Source organism: Phalaenopsis equestris, unplaced genomic scaffold (genome assembly GCF_001263595.1).
Source record: "Phalaenopsis equestris unplaced genomic scaffold, ASM126359v1 Scaffold210998, whole genome shotgun sequence".
Classification (NCBI taxonomy): domain Eukaryota; kingdom Viridiplantae; phylum Streptophyta; class Magnoliopsida; order Asparagales; family Orchidaceae; genus Phalaenopsis; species Phalaenopsis equestris.
This window is the reverse complement of record NW_018230037.1, coordinates 1-19,694: the sequence shown is the minus strand read 5'-3', so window position 1 is coordinate 19,694 and position 19,694 is coordinate 1. Positions and strand designations below refer to the sequence as shown.

Here is a 19,694-nt window from a genome sequence, read left to right as displayed (position 1 = left end):
GCGCTGTCGGCGCCCATGCTAGCGCCGTCGGCTCCATTTTTTTATTTTTTCAATTTTCAATTTCTTTCAATTTTCTCAAAAGTCTTTTTTAGCATTTTTTTAAACATAATTTTTATCTAACAATAATTCACAAACAAACATTATCACAAATAACACCAAACAAACTTTTATATATGAAAATACACTTTTACAAATAGATTTTTCTAATCATAATTTCACACATATTAAGCAAACTAATATATAAATCAGTGTAAAAATTAAGCCACAACACTAAACACTGATAGAAAACTATACACATAATCAAAGTTCAGAATTCTAAAGTAAGCAAACTAAATCAAATCCACACAATCACATTAAGTAAGTAAGTATTTTAAACTAGTAGTGAGTCCAAATTCTTCAATTATTCTCCTTCATCTTCAATGCTTTCTCCTCCTCTAATATTTCTCACAGACTGGTAATGAACGTACAGATTTTAGAAGGGTCGGTACGGGAGCCGATCTTTATATATATAACAGCAATAAATGGTCAGAAATTAGCTTCTAATCCAACTAATTTAGTGTCTTACCCAAATTTAAATATCTACTGATTGAAAATATCAAATTTCAAATTAGTGCTCGAATAATTACATAAAAACTACAAGAATATAGAAAGGATATAGAATAATACTAACTCAATAGTAAAATATATCAAAAAAATCCAAAAGCCAAGAGTGAGAAAAACAGACTGCACAAGACCAAAGCCGGAGCCAGCAGCTATACAGAGCCCCGACCAGACCAGCGAAAATTGCACCGAACCTGCAAGGAATGATTCAAAATATTACACCACAGCTTATTAATAACATAAAATTAAAAAATTAAAATCAATTGAAAATAAAAATAATGGCTAAAGTGCAGGGGAACCCATCCCTAATAACTTACCGGAAAATAACAGGGTTCATATTGTTTTGGCAAATGATAAAAAAATATATTCTTAATTTTTTTTTGGAAGATTTACGTACATACCACCTAATTCTTGTGTATTTACATACCTAACATCTAAACTTCATTTTCTATATATATATATATATATATATCCCACTTTACCTATGCATTAAGAAAGGTGTATTCCACTTTCAAGTGAAAATAATGATATTTTTGATATGATGTTAAAGATTTGGATGGTATAAATGCAAAACATAAGGTTGAGGTGTTATAGATGACTAATTCTTGTGTATTTACATACCTAACATCTAAACAAGGTTGAGGTGTTATAGATGCGTAAAAGCATAAGAATTAGGTGGTGCGTATGTAAATGCCCCACTTTAGTTAAGCAGCTATGAGAAGAAAAGGTTAAGTAGCATAGCTGAGAACATTGCCACACCTAAAGCAGTCAGCTTGCGTAGCAGCATCTAGAGTTCATTTCCTAGCTTAGGAAATCATGGTTTTCTAACAACTAAAGATGATCACTGGAGAATAATAAAATACTAAATTGGAGACCGAGACAATTAAGCAAAATACAAAATCTTTTTTTGGGGGGCAGGTTGCTAAAACTACATTCATATTGTTTGGTTCCTATATCACAAGTGAAACCGATATGAACAAAATCCGGAGAAATAACACAAGAAACACTGAAAAACAAAATGCAGGGTGCATTACAGTTAGCCAACTCGAGTATGGTCCAAAAGCAGAAGGCATTCTAAAGCATAGGAATCCGCAAAAGTATATTGCAAAATGTGTCATCCTAAAGAAAGAAGAGATCAATGCACCTGCTGTGTCAGATGATTTCAAGAAGCAACAATAAACAAGCTTATCGCATGGAATAAAATGACTCTTAATCAGGATTCTAATCCATAGATGGTCATGAAAATCATGGCAGAATATTCGTATATCATAGCACTATAATAGACATTTACGCTGGAACTAACGTCATTTAATATGGCTAAGAATTGTGTATGCCCTTGTTTTTTTGTGATACCCATAGTTCATTAATTTTGCTGCATCTACAAGCTCTATTTTGAAATGGAACTCTTTCCTAATATGGAAATTCAAAATCGTAGAATGAGCGTGGAAACATCTCTAGAACACACTTTTTCAAAAAAAACCCTTTCAAGTCATTTTTAAGATGCTCTACAATTTGCATAGAGTATTGCAATCACATTTTCAAAACATTTTTTATTTCTTTTTATCAATATATTTGACTTCTGATATAAAAAAACAAGACATAAATTGTTCACATGAATGAGTCATGCGGCATTATCAACAGCAAGATTAACATCAGAACCTGATTGAATTGCCGCTCCACAATGTGATTGATATCTTATCAGCCCCACATCGCGAGATTTCTTACTTGTTTATAAATTCTAAGGAGAATTATTTCGATTCCTAATACCAGCCTTTATTTATTTTTATTTTTTTTTAAAGATGTTTATTTTTCTTTTATACTGCCCAATTTTAAAATTGATCTGGTCACTACATGTAATAGCAAATATATTATCATTACAATGGTCACAAGCATGCCATGAGCATTTGCTAATAATTATTGCTGAGAAGCATATGATAATTTCTTTTATAAACGTGTTATTACTATATGTATACAGTGTAGTTAAATGCAATTTTCAACTAAAAGGATAATATTTTCAGACAACCAATTTTTCAGTAACCAAATGCTATAAAAAAATAACTAATTGAGGGAAGAAACAATAGATAAAACAAGATTATTTGAAAAAAAAAAATGTCTAAACAAGACTAAAGCTATTAATTGAAACATACAAGGCTAAAAATAAATGAAGTTCTGCTCAATAATTTTAATAAATCCCCAACAAATTTATAATATAATAAGTTCTATGAGATCTCCCCATATTGTCGACATATAATGAGGGCTGAAAGGTAAGATATGGTAACCCTCGCCAGCTTCCATTAAATGTACTGACAGGCTCAATCTCCCCAGTTTTAGTGATCAAGCACTTAATACTTCAAGCATGAGGTTTTATATTTGTTCAAATTTCAAAATTATAGAAGTATATGTCATTTAATTTTCAAAAATACCATTATTCTTATCCAAGTTAGGATATACATTAGGACTAGGGCAGTAAATGAGCCGATCTTGAGCGAGCTCAGGCTTGGCTCGTGTTAAACTCGTTCAAAATTAATTGTGTTAGAAATTAACTCATGTTTGAAAATGCTAGTGAACAATGTGTTTATGTTCGGCTCAATTTACACATTCTAGTTTGTGTTCAACTCAAAATAGCTCTAGAAAAATAAATGTAGGGTGTTGGATTCGAACCTGCATCATTTCTATGCAATAAAAATAGTATAATCACATTACTACACAAGCTATGGTGATTTAAACTTAAATATAAATATATATAACATATTAATATATAAATAATATATAAAACTTCCTCATTTCGAGCTAAAAAAGAGCCGAACAAGGTCGAACAAAGGGTTGTTCGTATTCGACTGGTTTATAATTAGAGCTTAAAAAAATTGTCTGTGCTCAGCTTGCTTACCTAATGAACGATTTGAAACAATATATGTAACGACTCGAACACAAGCTGTTTCGAACTACGGGCTTTTTTGACAACCCTAATGAGGACATCATGATCATGTGATAACTTCAAAGTTTAATGTTTTTTATTATACAATAACTTATCTACCCAATTGTGTAGATCATATTCACATATTTACGTATTCTAATGTGCGGAAGAGTAGCAAGAATGAGCAATAAATGGCTATGAGGGAAGTATGTATTGATGAAAAGATGCTAGAAAAAGAATTAGCTAGTTTTAGCATTAATGAAAGATATAAGATGTGCAACATTAAGGCCATTAAATAAAGTATGCAAAAACTACCAAAAAAGAAGAATATAAAATTAACATGGTTAGAAATTGAAGGGGGAAAAAGGACAAAAAGAGGTCACAACATATGTAGCAGCCAGTAATGCTCAATTGAAAAGAAAAATTAATAAAGGCCATCCCAAAATAATTATGAAAAGTTAATGATGATGAAAGTCTAGTTATTAATGTGTTGCTCATCATATCTACAAGATATGTTTGAAAAGGGCAAAAACATGCTTATATAAGCCTATAAGTGATTGGAGCTTCTCATCTCAAGCTTATATCTTTAGTCAATGCCCCCTAAACTTAAAAGTTCAAATGCATGTTTGTGCAACTTGCGCTACAATTTTGTAAACAAGGTTGTCGAAAGCACTGTTCAATCAAAAATATTCAAACTAGCCCCCTCAATCTTCGCCCTTGATGGTCACGATGCTTGCTAGCATGCATTGCTATCTGCCGCAACCTACAGTAACACACAAACTTCACCCTCCCATTGACTTGTAGCCCACAACTTTCATCCTCAATCTACAGCAGCCCTGAACTCCATCATCTCGAGTCGCAACCTTCTCAACCTACAACAACCGATCGTCTTGACCTCAACGATTATAATATTTTTTAACAATATTGTGTCAATACTCTCAAAGCAAATGAAAAAATAAATCCTATTAAACTCAACTAATGAAGAAGAAGTTATAACAAAGGTTAATTGAATAATATGATGGATTAACTAGGATCTATGACATATGATTTATATATATATATATATATATATATATATATATATAAATCATTTTCATCGTTGTCATGCATGCAATTTTTCCTTTTATAATTACAAACAAATAAATTAATTAGATCTATGGCACATATGTAATGGAATTTATAGATATGGCCGATCCAAATGTGAGGAAGAATCTGAATTAAAGATAAGGAAGTCCAAACCAGAGTTAAATACTCTTTGCCAAATATGTATTTATTATGATAAAGAAACAACCCGATTACGTGTTGAGCCAACAAGTATCATACTAGTCCTTGTAAAGCATATAATGGTATTGTGACTAAATGTTCATTTGGAGATAAAAGAAGACTTGATTGCTCATTAAGAAGAAAAAAAAAAATTAAACAAAATTTATATACGGAAAATAATAAGGGGAAATAAAGTACTAAATAATTAGATATTCAAATATTATTGCATTGTTAAAAGAGATCATTTAAATTAAGTTTTAAAACATGAAGTATCAACACAACTAACATTGTCTTAAGACTCCATAAGATGAAAAATCCTATGGATCATTTCCTACATTAGAACCTAAGGGAGAGATCAAGAGAAAAAAAAGGAAAAATTCAAGAAAAATGAGAACCACGGAGAACTTAGATAAGGAAATAAGTAATAGGACCATACAATACATAGTTCAAGGGAAATATAAGAATGATTCAAAAAAAATAAAAAGACTACGTTGAAGATGAAGAAATTCTACTCGAAAGGGAAAGAAACTATTTGAATGAAAAAGAAGAAGATGATCAATGAATCCCAAGAGCTTATTTTATGAAGCTTGAGATTTTATGCAATTTTATAGTTTCTACGTTTTGCAGCAAACTATTACACTAGTTTTAATCTTATTTTTAATTTCTATGCATGATAAAAACTAAAAATTGAGAAAAATCTCAATTTACAGGTTCATTTTCAAAGCTTATCTTCGAATTAGTTATGAACATCACATGTATCTTCAATTTTATATAAAAATTTAGGTAATTTATTAAATAATTCATGTTTTTACAATTGTTATTAAATGTATCATTATAATTACTAAAAATTATTACCAAATTTGTTCCGAGTTTACTTAGATAAATATATACATTATATATGTACTTTTTGTAAGTAAATTTAAATGTTCTATAATTTTATAAGTTATTTTGAAATGCTCTACAATTTTGTTAAGTTTTTTGAGCCCTCCCATTGTGTAGTTTGACTAGCAATCAATGATAATAGTTGAATTTCCATTTAAAAGCAACATTAGCATGGCCTGCACTTCACATCATGGAAGGCTGCAAAACTTCTTGCATGCCTTGACCAGTGATATCAAAACAATGGCAAGAAACGCACAATCCTATGTCAATGTATCCCATATTTGATTTAAGTGCTCATCAAAAAACCACCAGGGATTTTATCGCATAGAAAACAAAAATTTAGAGCGCAAAGAAAAGTGAAAAAAATAAGATTGCAAAAATAAAATATTTCATATTGCATACTTGTACACTAGCTGCTAGTCACCACATTCAACACATGCATATGAGAACCGACATATTGTCCACTACTGTGATATCATTATTTTCTCCTTCCTATTCTTTTTATTCAATATACTTTAATATTGCGATTCTAAAATAAAAACTAAAACTACCAATTTTCATCGCTATGATTGAATCCTGGTAAGTGACAAACGTATACTACTTTTTAAAAAAATGACACACTATTCTTCTAATCCATGATTCAAACCATTCAGTTTTAAAAAATAATTAGAAGCATTCACAAGTCTAAGCATAAAAAAGAATTTGAAGGTTGTAAAGAACTCTGATACAAATACAACAACAACAACAATCACATGCCTTTATCCCACTAAGTGGGGTCAGTTATATGAATTTTTTTCATCCATTGTGTCCTATTGAATGTTACATTTTCATTTAGTTCTAATAAATTAAGATCATTTTTTATACAACATGCCCAAATCTTTTTAGGACTAACTCTACCTTTTTTTAAGTAGAATCTAAAGCATCTACTCTCCTAACTGGACCATCAAGTGATCGATGATTAATGTGACCAAACCATCTAAGATGACTCTCTAATCTTTTCTGCCAGCCAACCTACAACAACCCTTTTACGGGACGCATTCATTTCGCATTTTGTCACTAAGCATCAAGCCACTCATCCACTTGAGCATTCTCATCTCAGCAACACTTAATTGGTTTTATGCTTCTCTTTTAAACGCCAACATTTTGCGCCATAAAGCATTGTAGGTCTCACCACCATCTTATAAAGTTTCCTTCAAGTCTAAGGGTCTGTTTGGGGTAGCTGCAGCTTAGCTGCCCAAAAAAGTTGCTGCGGGGAAGCCGCTGCCGGAAAGCCGGCTGGTTGTTTGTTTCAGTTGATTGTAAACAGCTGTGTGGCAAAGATTTCTGGACAAATGATCATTCTGCCCTTGTTTAGTAATATTGTTTATTACTGAATTGTCATAGATATATATTTGATACATCAGAAGATAAAATTCACTTCAGAACAGTACAAAAATTTAGATGCACGCCTCACTTAGCAGCGAGCACCAAGAGTGTCAAAAAAAAGTCAAAAATTATTTAAATTACAATTAATATAATGATTATATTGTTCTTAACATACGATGTATGTCCCGTGCTACACTGGCCTCCAGTGATTGCATCCATTCCCGAGACACCAAATTCGAGTAAGAAAATTCGTGCCACAGCCAAATCCACCGCCAAGTTCAATCGAAATAGCCAAAAAGCCAAATTTGGTGTTTCTTCGAGCCACACAGCCACACCCACATAGCCTCAACCACAGCAAATTCTAGCCATACAGCAAAAATTCGAGCTGCACAGCCACAACCACACAAACTCGTCCACAATAAATTCGAGACATACAAGAAATTCAAGTCACACTGCCACACCCACACTGCCTCATCCAGAGAAAAATCGAGTCATACAACAAAATCGAGCCACACAGCCACATCCACACAAAACTCGAGTCAGCCAAAGCAAACTCGAGCCACCTAGCCACATACCACACACACATCCATACCCATCCATACCACCGAACAACATTCACATCTAATATCACAAATCCAACGAATAAGCATTCGCACTTGTTAGAAAAGAAAAAGTGCTTACCGATGGGGAATAAAGAAGGAAGCGAGGAAGAGGAACCAGGCAGAGTGAGAAACACGGAAAAAGAAGAGGAAAAAGAACCAAGTAGCTTGAACAACGACAGAGAAGAGAAGGAAGAGGAGGAGAAGATCGCAGCTTCCAGGTTAGGCACAGGGTAAAGCCGAATGATTCAAGCTAGGGCAAGAAAATATAGGGCACGGGGGCAAAAAGCCGAACATGGGCGTTGGGCCGCAGAGTCGGAGAGGCAGCCCGCGTTTTGGTTAAAACGCACCAAGCCGAGAACAACGACTCTAAACAATAAAAAAATGTGGTGCATTAGCGCGCCGCAGCTCTGCCGCCGCCCCAAACGTACCCTAAGTGGGGTACCTTTTCTATCACACAGTAGGCCCGATGCATTGCTCCACTTCAACAATCCTACTTGAATTCTACTAATAAAATCTTCATCTGCATCAACATCACTTTGAACAATAGACCCGAGGTATTTAAAACAATCACCTTTTAATTATTTGATCACTCATTATTACAACTCTACCACTAAATCTACCACTATTAAAACTACATTCCATTTATTCAGTTTTAGATATACTCCAACGAAGGCCTTTAGATTCTAATGTAGGCCTCCATAATTCAATATTTTCCCTAACTCTTTCTCTATTCTTATCCACAAGAAGGGCATCATCTGCGAGAGCATACACAAAGGTACATCCTACTGTAAATGTCTTGTAAGAGCATCCTAAAAATAGGAAAACACGTGCCCAATCATCCTTCTCTTCGAACACAAGAAACAGCTCTAGTATACAAATCTTTAATGACTTAAAAATAAGTCACATCAACATCTTTCTTTTCTAGAACACTCCAAAGAACTTCTCTTGGAATCTTTTCCTAAGCATTTGCTAAATCAATAAAAAACATATGTATATCCTCCTTACTCTATTTGTACTTTCCATCAAACGCCTCAATAAATATATAGTTTTCATTGTAGACTTGCCTGGCATAAATCCAAACTGATTATGTGACATTTTTGAATCACATCATAACCTATTTACAATTACTCTCTCCCATAATTTTAATTTATGGCATATTAACTTATCTCCTTTATAGTTTGCAGACTCTTTTGCAACCCCTTTATTCTTAAAAAAGGGAACAAGAATACCCTTCCTCTACTTCTCGGGCATCTTTTTAGTTTTAAAAATAATATTAAAAAGTTTCGTAAGCTAAAAAAACTCCTAAAACTGTTAAATATTTATACATTTATATTAGGATATTATCAGGTCCAACTAATTTTCCACCCTAGATTTTCTTTAAAGCCTTTTCAAACTTCCTTTCTACTAATGCGACGGTAAAAACAAAAAGTTATATTATTATTAACAATATTAAGATCACTAACGTCTATCGTAATTTTAAAAACTTCATTGAAATTATTATCAAACTATCTCATATACCTATGTTGAATATCTTCTCTAAAAAAAAATTTTTTTATTTTCATTTTTAATGCACTTTAAATTAAATATTTTTTTCTCTTTGTTTGACTAGTTTATACATATCTTTCACTTTATTTAATATTTAGTCTATTATAAAGCAAAAGTCTTAACATTAAAAATTGTTCTCTTAGACTCCCTACGGGTCACCTTATATTTTTTTCTAGTTCTCTAAGCTTTTAAATTCAAACCAATTTTTACAACAAAGAATTTTACATTTTATCTTTTCTTGCACATTATTATTTCACCGTCAATTATTTTTATTTATAATTTTTTTTTCCTTCTACTTGTCCAAGTACATCTTCTGTCGCTAATTAGCTTGTTCATGAACATCTCAAATCTTGAAATCTTAAATTTTACTCTTAAAATTAATTTTATTTGTATCTTTTATGTACTTTCATCTAATTCTATGACAAAGTTTCATTGGATTTTTTATCTTTTAACTCTTAATCTTAAAATCCAAAACCAATTATCGAGATTGAGTATTAAATTTTCACTTAGAATGACCTTGCAATCTTTACATTCTTGACAATCTATTTTTCTCATAAGAAAATAATAAATTTATGTTTTATTAGATTCACACTTATAAGTAATAATATGCTCATATATTTTCTTAAATAAAATATTAATAATAGCAAAACTATAAGCTAATACAAAGTTTAATATTATTTTACTTTCTTCATCAATCACTCCAAAACACTAACAATCATGCATACTTCTAAAATCTTCTACCACTCTACTAACAAGACAATTCAAATCTCCTCCAAAACCATAACCACTATGAACACTTCTTAAATCTTGCATTACTCTACTATCATGACCATTTAAATCTCCTCCAATAAAAATTCTTTTTTAAAGAGATATCGTTTGAAATAATTCTTTTAGGTCATTCTAAAATTTTTATTTTGAACCTATATTTAAACCTACATTCAAATACTAAAGTTATTTTCAAAATGTATTATAAATTAAACATACATAAATGAAAATAAACATGAGTCGTGAGAATATTAACAGTTAAATCTGCTTTGAATAGTAGTGGCCTTGGATAATATTATTATAGCTTTTTTACATAAAAAGCACTCAAAATTTAACTATTAAAATATTTCACACCCAAACTTATACATTTACAAAAAAGCACTTCTTCACTTCCGCTAATGATTTCGTTGGGGAATTCCTTCAAGGACACCTGCTCTGGCATTACTCTGCTCAAACGGCACGAAGTGCTTTTACATCGATGCTAGCAACAAGTTTCGACATTCCCGTAGTTGCCTTCTTGATGGCGAGCGCATGCGAGTTAATGGACTACCTTCAGTTTTAGCTCCTCAACCAGCGAGGCATTTCACCTCTGAAAGGTCATTACCTAAATTAGACATCTAAAAACTCAAAAAACACTGAGCTGATTTTCTTAAGTTATATTTTAGGTTGTTAGTTGTTTACTTATGAAAGTGAAGGTAGCCCATTAAACCGCAGGCGCTCGCCGTCCAGAAGGTAGCGATGAGGATGTGAAATTCGTAGCCGACGTCGATATAAAAGCTCATTGTGTCGTCGGAGCAGCATCACGACGGAGCAGGAGTCCTCGAAAGAATTACCCAACATAATCATTAATGGTAGTGAAAAAAGTTTTTCTTTTTTTTTTCTTTTTTTTTTTTTAAACATAGATGTTTGGGTGTGAAATATGTTAAAAAATAAGTTTTGAGTGCTATGCATGTAAAAAACCCCATATTATTAATACTCCTTATTTAGAGTCCCAATGCATCTAAGGATCTCCAAGAGTTTATACATACTCATGAGATTATTTTGGAATCGTAACTCGAGCTATTTGAACTTAAAAATACCTCAAAAAATTATTTTTTTTATTATTTTTTTTTTCATTCTATTTCTTTGAATTTCTCTTATATTTATTTACATTACTTAGTTTTCAATTATCTTGAAAAAAAAAATAGAATCCTCCTTAACTCTGAAAGCCAATTCTATATGTTCAAGTAGTTTAACTTTTGATGATATCAATTTTCCTCTTAAAACTTTTAGCTATGGTAGAGTCCATTTCTATATATAGTGCCCGATTAACAGCAACACTAACATGTATATTGGTGGGAGAGAAGAATGCTCACTTGAATGACTTGGTTCAAATTTTACAAATCTTTGAAACAATAATTTATAGTAGTTCTTATTAATAAATTTTATTTTATTAGTTAACAATAAAATTACATATTTTAAATATAAATTACCACCTTAGTAGTATCAAATTTCAACTATCTAATATATGAACATTTTAAATTATCATCTAGTGTTTTAATGCTAAAGGGGTGCAGTTGGTCAGTTCAAACAAATCAATTAATAGATTTTAAAAACTGAATTGAACCAAATAATAGGCATAACCAATAATAAGGCTACAACAAAATACAATAAGGTCAAAGCACTAAAAAATAATCAATGGTCAAACATAGGATTAAAAAAAAACGAATTTCCCCTATGATTTTAGAGTTTAAAAAATTTATCTTTTAAACTTGATTATTACACCATTTCAAAGAAGAAATTAACTTTTTAGTCGTATTCTCTCTCTCCTCTCTCTATCTCTCTCTCTCTCTTTTTCAATCTAGTTATTGTTCTTAGCATATAATTGTCATTAACAATATTTGATAGTTTCTAAATGTATTTTAAATTTCCTCAACTTGGTTAGTGTCTAACATCATTGGGCTAGTATTGGATATATAATAAAAACAATATATAAAGTTGTGATGATTAGATACCTTCATGCAATAATCATATTGGAAGATAGAGCCAATTGGCGGAGCTTGAGACACTTATATTAATTATATTATTTATAATAAATTATTACAATCCGATACTATTAAGTAGGGGTTTCCATTAATTGGCTGAAACTGAAAAAGCGACTGAATTAAGTATATTTTGTTCATTTGGTTCAGTTTATTAAATGGTGGGTCGATTATTTAATTTGAAATATAAATTATTTGGATTATAGTTTTTGTTTCGTTTTTAAGAAAATGGTTAAACTGACAACCCAAATGACAACAATAAATGTCTAACTCTAAGCTTGTCCCTTCTTATTTTTTTCAAGAATTGGTTGAACAAAAGCCGAACTAAATTTCAGTTTGGTTTGCTTCTACCCACTCCTCTAGCCATCCACAACTACTCTGTCAAAATCCGGCTAACAATCTAAGATATTTGGTTTAATTGCATATGATTATGATTGTATGTGAACTGCATACAAATTTTCACCAGATTACGGTAGATAATAACCAAATTATACAAAATCAACATATGTTTGGTAATTTCACAAACATATGTTATTAGAAAAAAAAAACCAAAAAGAAAGAAGAATGATGGGGATTAAAAATAACTTTTTTTAGTGAAAAGAACTTACAAACGTCAAAAATCATAGAGTTAAAATCCAGGATATTAGAACAATTGATTCTGTTTTGAAAGTCTATTGACTTGCATTGATTTTGAACATTTTAAAAAAATAAAAAAAATAAAAAAATCATAAATTGAATTTTATTGATTTTCATACAGATTTAACCACTGAAAATGATCAAACAATATATAGAAGCCTAGCTAGAAAACTTGTTACAGCTATGCATTTAAACAACCGAAACTACCAAATATCTTATAGATACAATGCAATGGTCAACTTATATATTAAATAACAAGATATTTGCAAGATTCTATCGTATAAATATCATAAATTTATTCTCATGCAAACATTCATCCTTCCAAAACTTTTATATGCACTTAATTGATCGTCAAACAATATTCAAAGCGCATTCAATCATGTATGTTACTAGTATTAAGAGTGTTAAAAAGCTGAATTATCATAATTTATGTTAGACATGCATACTTAAACTAAATGAGAAGATAATAGACATTCTCCCCATAAGAAGATGATCCATCCAAAGAATATATATAACGCTTTTCCATGTAGTTTTATTTTGTTTTATTTGTCCATCATGCAATATTCAAATAGAATACTTAGATGTTCTATCCTAATCTACATCCTTAAAAAAGCTAGTCATAAATTTGTTAAAATGATTTAGTCATGCCGTAAGCATGCATATTTACATTCCCAATGGATGATCTAGATAGAACGAAAACTAAACTACTAATTTTTATGATGGAGACCTTAATCAAACAACTTTTTGAACTTATATAGCAAGACATCAATATTTTAAAGATTAAACATTCTTTTTTATAAAGTGTAAATAAAGATAAAAATTTCATTAAAATTAAAGAATAAACAGAGATAAATTGCTCTCATTAATGAAGAGAATATCCCTTATACACACAATTTGTTTTCTACAATCTTAACAAAATATATGGCTGGCATGTAATGTCCATATAAAAAGTACTAATTTCACACACACACACACATAATCGAATTCAAAAAAAAAATTTTTTATTGTGCACCAGATAAAATTAATGAATCAACAATCTCATTATATAAATAGATCTCATTATAGAGATAGCTCATCTATCTATGCATGCCTACAGACATACATACATATATACCTACATAGATACATACATACATACATACATACATACATACCTACATACCTACAATCCAACATACCTACATACCAACATACCAACAATCCTACATACAAACATATATATATGTGTGTGAGATAATCAAGCAAATGATTGAATTAATGTATGGACCAACTCTAAAATCAATTAAAATCATCTGGTTATTTGTTATCAACATTCAATCTTAAAAATGTCCAAAATAATATAATCAATATTCTTTTTCATCTCAAGTTTAATGAACCTTTCTTTTTTGGTACTTTAAATAAGCTTTCTCCAACTTTAAGAAGATGCCAATGCTTTTGATCGTTAAAAGAATCATAATAACAAACATTCAACATGATTGAAAATCCGTTTATTCCTTCTAATAAAGCTTTAAGCCTTACCAGGTAGTCAAAACAAAAAATAAAGAACTCTGACTATTTTGGGCTTAACTTTACAAAGATCAAAGGGCCATGATTTTATTTGGGAGCCTCCAGTAGAACATGGCTCAAACACCCCACCCCGCAACAACAATCCGTATCTTAAATAGAAGGTTACAGATATGATAGAAGGTATCATGCATAAAGCAAGCAGCAAACTGCTTAAAGTGAGACTACTAATAACATGTAGTGATAAATTACTTGAATTTTACAACAAAAAGATGAAGGATAGCAGACAACATGTACAATCAATAGAATAAGAATGGAAATAATCAACACATTAAAAGATCTTTTAAAACATGCATGATCTAAATATCCATATAGCAGAATTATAAAGTAAATACATAAAAGGGTGAAGCATTACCATGTTCTACAAATCAAAATTAGCTTTCTTCCCGGTAATGATACGAGATATTTGGAGACCCCTACTGAATGCTTCGTTGAACAGAATCCTTGTCTGCATTGCCTGGAATCCAGGTAACCAAGACAATAGTGCGACAGGAGCCATGACAATGATTCCAAACATCATATCATATAGCCGAGCCACAGCTACAACTGTATTCCAGACCACAGTGGTCTTAATGAGTGGTTTCATCACCTGAGCTATCAAAATCATGCCCCACCCTGTTGGAATTAATGCTAAAAGGCTAGTAAAAATATCAATGATACCAAAATCGGTGAACTTGAGCAATATAACAATCACCAAAATAGCAAGAGTGATGATCAAAGCTTGGACGGTCCTATAGTAGACATGTTCTTTTGCTGCATACTTATCACGAGCATAGCCCATTATCAAGAAAACTCCAAAAGCAACCAGCACATAGATCCATGAGAGAAAGTAAACAATAATGCTTTTGCTATCACTGGCAATATTAAGCTGAAAGACAATGCCATACTGAAAGAAAAAGAATCTCAGATCAAGAACTATCTCCAATAATTTTCCCCAAAGGCCAGTGGTACGTAAATGATCTTGTTCTTCCTCCCACCACTTCTCCCAACTCTGCTCTGATTTTGCAAATATCCCACCACGGTACCATATCCAACTCAAAAAATCATCAAAGTCATCAACGGTCTTCAGCCAATCAAAACCAGAAGGGTTGAAAGCAAAAGGAGCCATTATCCATGAAACCACCAGAAACCATGATGAGATTGTCATCACTATGTAAACGACAGTGTTCTTCGCAATGGCACTATATGATGCATACAACGTTAGTATAACACCAAGCTCTATAGCCTTAATGAAATGGCTTCGAGCATAAAGCCTGTAGTTCTCACAAAAACTCTTGTGCTGCACAACAAAACCGCGACCAGTAGCTCTATATTTGGCACCTCCGTGAAGGATTGTCCGCCCAAAATAATGAGTTTTAGTTCCCATGGAGAAGGTGTAAAAAACAGATGCAAGCTGAATCTGCATGGTCAAAAAATCCCACACTGCCCCTAGGAATCCATGCTCAAGAGAGTTTTCTACCACCATTGGCAAGGCAGTGAAAATACCAAGCTGAATAATGAACTGTTGATTTAGAACGGTGCCGAGAGCAGTATTGCTTGTAGAGTCAGCATAATTCTTTATTGCAGCCTCAAGCCCACTAAGTGCCAGATATAGCCGACCCCATACAAATGCATACACGGTTAGGACAACCAGCATGGTGTTGAAGTAAAATCCAACAGTCGTGTAATAAAAGGAAAGCATCCTGAAAAAGTCCAACCTATGGCCAAGTCTATAGACATCCCTGCTTAAAGCCTGCTCTCCGTTTCCACTAGCAACCTTCGCTTCAAACATTGAAATTTGATTCAGACCCACATCACGACCCTTACCAACCTGGATATACTCATGATGAGTTACATTACCACAACGCAATGTGCAGTTAAAGCCTGCAAATATATCCTCACTGATGTTGATGACTCTGGAGGCCTTGCTAATACCCCCACGGCCCAAAAACCATAGGCGGTCAAAAACATCGGGGTGTCCATAATGCATCCTCACCTTCAGAGGATTTGCTAGAACCCGCTGTCCAAGAGTGACGAAGCTAGTTTCCTGTGCAGACATGAACCAAGCAAGTGATGAGACAGAACCGGTAAATACATGCTCTCGGACACCTAAAATTGTTGGCTTTCTTGCACCATAGCTATGTCGGTATTCTTCCAAAAGATTCCGCATCTTGAGGGCCTCTTCAAAGTAATTGTCTTGGTTCATATCTATAGTCTGCACTGCATCACCTCTTGTGAAAATGAGAGCATGATTCTGGTTCTCTGGCTTGCCCTCACCAAGCTTCAATGGACCAGGCAACCTGACTCGGTATATCTCTACCTCTCTCTGCAGCTGCTGGTCATATTTGACAAGAACAGAATAATACTCCACTTCCTCCCTCCCTGTGTGAACTTCATCAACATAGGCCACCCTAAGTGCTTCATTATTCTTCATTAGATATAAAATTTCTTCAGCATGAGGGTCTTTCTTTGCCTTCTGCTGTCCATATATCTGACAGGCAACAACATATGTATACTTCATGAGGGCTGTCCCATATTCATGGCCTTTGAATAATAGACTCACCCCACTGCTTGCTCTGCTCAGATTCCGTGCTGAAACAGACCTAAAAGAATCCCCTAAACTATCCACAACATTCTCCCGAGAAGAACCAAGTAAAGAAAGTTCTCGCGACCCTTCTCTAATGTCCACCTCAGAAGCAGAATCAAGAAAAGTAAGCATCTTGAGAGCCTTATAGTAGTACATCATTCCCCTGACCGTGCGAGTGAGAGTCTGGCCCCGATTGGAGGCCCAAAGACGAAGCTCCCTCAACTTCTCGCCCCATATATCAGACTCATCAGCCATTCCTTCACCCCGCATTCGTTCTAAAAAGTTAGCCCATTCATCATCATAAATCTTTTGCAGATAAAATAAGATGGAAATGCCGTCTTCATTCTCTGTGCGGAGCTGCTCCTTGCTGAACAATACATCTTCATTATAATACGGCGTAAGAACACTGAAGGCAAACATTTTCTCAACTTGTGGAGCCCTCGGCATGTTCATGAACAAGGAGTTGCTGAAAAAGGACATTCGTCTCCGAGCCTCTAGATTCTTGGGCACATCATTCATAGAATCCCTGGATGTTAAAATCGTGTGCAACCGTCTCACTTGCTTGTAAAAATTTGTGTCTTCTGCATCAGGCAATTCGATAACATTCTCAAATAGAAGACCAGAAGCAGTTGGTCCCACAGGCACCAGTCCTGCTTGCTTTAGCTGTTCGATGTTTTGCTTCTTAGTAGGAAAATCACGTATGGCAACATCATACAAAGTCTGTAATGTATTCACCACTTTGTTCAGATCCTTCTTTGGTTTAAGAAGTTGATCAAGGAGAGTGATCAGCTTGGAGTGAAGGACTGGTAAAACCGCCATTTTATACTCAGAGGTCAATTTCTCATCATTGATGGCATAATCAAACAATAAGAATAGATGTGACACAATTTTGTGCTCCTCGGTTCCCTCTTTGATGATCTTAAGCAGCAAGTATTTGATGCTATCATATGCCTCCACAACAGCACAGCGCCTATACTCATTTTTGCATATCTTTCTCCAATGCCGACGGTCTGATGCTACCAGTTCCTTCGCCTGGCTAAGAGCCAAAAGAAGCTCATTGCAGAGTAAGAGGCAAGGCCAACGAATCACCCGGATGCTCCAAGAATTCGGTGGCAGTTCCAAAAGTTCCAACTCTCGGTCACTGATAATATCCTCCTCCCTGAACGTAGCCACAATTTCATTCCATATCAAGGCAAACCTGTTGGCTTCAACCTGGTTTAATTCAATCTTCTTGTAAGGCCGCCCCAATCCATATCTGAGCTTTAGACGTAAGACAGCATCTTTGAACTTGCTCTTTAGTGTACCCCTGTCACGGAAGAGCTGCTCCTCAGGCATCAGATTGAACTGCATTGCATCTGCAAAAAACTGAAACCTCAACCTTAGCTGCTGGACATTCCTAATTTCACCAATGTGTGAGAAAAGCCCCACCAGAGCTCCAACAAGGGATGAAAAAATTGAATACCAGATTGAAATATCCAAAAGATAGACCAGCACAACCGGGAGCCACAAAAGAAAAACAGCAAATCTATTGGTCCTACTAAAGAGCTCATGCCAATGATACTCGGTGATATGAAGCTTGTAGATGGATTTGCTTGGAGAGATCATTGGTTTTATCTGAAGGAAGTAGCTGAAAGTGAACTTGACGGCTAGAAGAAGAACCCAAAACAAGGCATACTTCACGTTGTCAACAAGCCCTTCCCTCAGCCCACGACCTACAAAAGTACGGGTTTGAAACCACCAAGTAAGCGCATAAAAGATCCTCCAGTTTGTCTTCTCAAGGAAGTTCCGGATCCAAGGGAGAATGAAAAGGACAATGGCAATCACCTCCGGAAGTACAAACACCCCAGCAGCCTCCAAATAGTTCACTAACCTCTGGTTGGCCGCTGGAGACCACCTGCGGTCTCTGTTTTTCTGGTCCCAAGCCCTAGCATACAGAATGCCGAAAACCACAGCCCAAGCAGCAGCCACTACACTCTTGAGCACCATCCTCACTCCAAGCCACATGGTCTCCCTACGGACAAGGCTGTACTGCGTTCCAGCATCCAAAATGGACTGTAGGAAGCGTAGACCAGCCCAAGTGATGAATATGGTCAGGGCCCTCGCCTGAACGTCACGGCTCTGTAGATTCTGCCAGGGATAGGTTTTACCTTCCCACGCCACAATGATGGCCGCCTGAAGATAGAGAATGAGCATTACCCACAGGCGGTCAAAGCTACGGAAGAGGTTCCAAAATGAGCGCTGCTCGACGAAGCCGGTCTTGCGGACGCGATTACGATCCGGAGGAAAGGCGAAAAAGTTCTTGGAGAGATCGAGTGGCCATCCAAGCCGGTCAAAACAACGGCGAGACCAGAAATACTCGTTGATGTCATCGTAATTTCGCCAGGCGGAGTGGGGTGCGGTGCCATTGCGGCTCGAGTCAACCTCAGCTTTTATGGTGGCGTAGATTGGCTTGACGACACGGTTGAGGAAGGCGTTCTCGCCGGTAATCGCCGGAATAGCGGGAAGTCCAGTGTTTCCGTCGATGTAATCCTCAAGGATGCGGTTTAGGTCCATGGCCATGTGGTGAAAGATGTAGGAGAGGCATTCGGGGACGAAGCGGAGGTTAGCAGCTTCACCCCAGACGAGAAGGTAAAGGGCAGTGTACAGCAGGTCGCGACGAGAGTAGTCTGGAGCAGCTGCGGCGGAGCGGCGATGGCTGTCGGAGATCCAGACGTTAGGTTTCCGACCGAGGTAGGAACACCAAGCGGTGTAGTTTTTGAGAAGCTTGCGGCGGAGACGGCGAGCGACGTTTGGGTCAAGGGCGTCGATGTTGTCTGGTGGAGGCTGGATGCGCATATGTGCGTTGGCGAGGAGGAGAACGAGGTGCTCACGCTGGTTACGGACGTTGTCGCGCTGGAAACCGAAAAAGAAGCCAAGCCAGTCAAGAAGATCATAGCCTTCATGCCACCGGACAAACGGCGGCTTGCGGGGGG

At 34.9% G+C, this 19,694-nt stretch overlaps 1 protein-coding gene across 1 annotated transcript; it reads right to left on the bottom strand.

Annotated features, from left to right (window-relative positions):
- Positions 1–550: 550 nt before the first annotated feature.
- LOC110036798 (callose synthase 12-like) lies at positions 551–19,690 on the bottom strand (the record flags this gene model as incomplete). The annotated part of the gene is given in 2 exon segments (XM_020741325.1): positions 551–794; positions 14,512–19,690. A coding segment is annotated over 1 exon segment (5,173 nt), but the record flags the coding sequence as incomplete, so codon positions are not given.
- Positions 19,691–19,694: the final 4 nt, after the last annotated feature.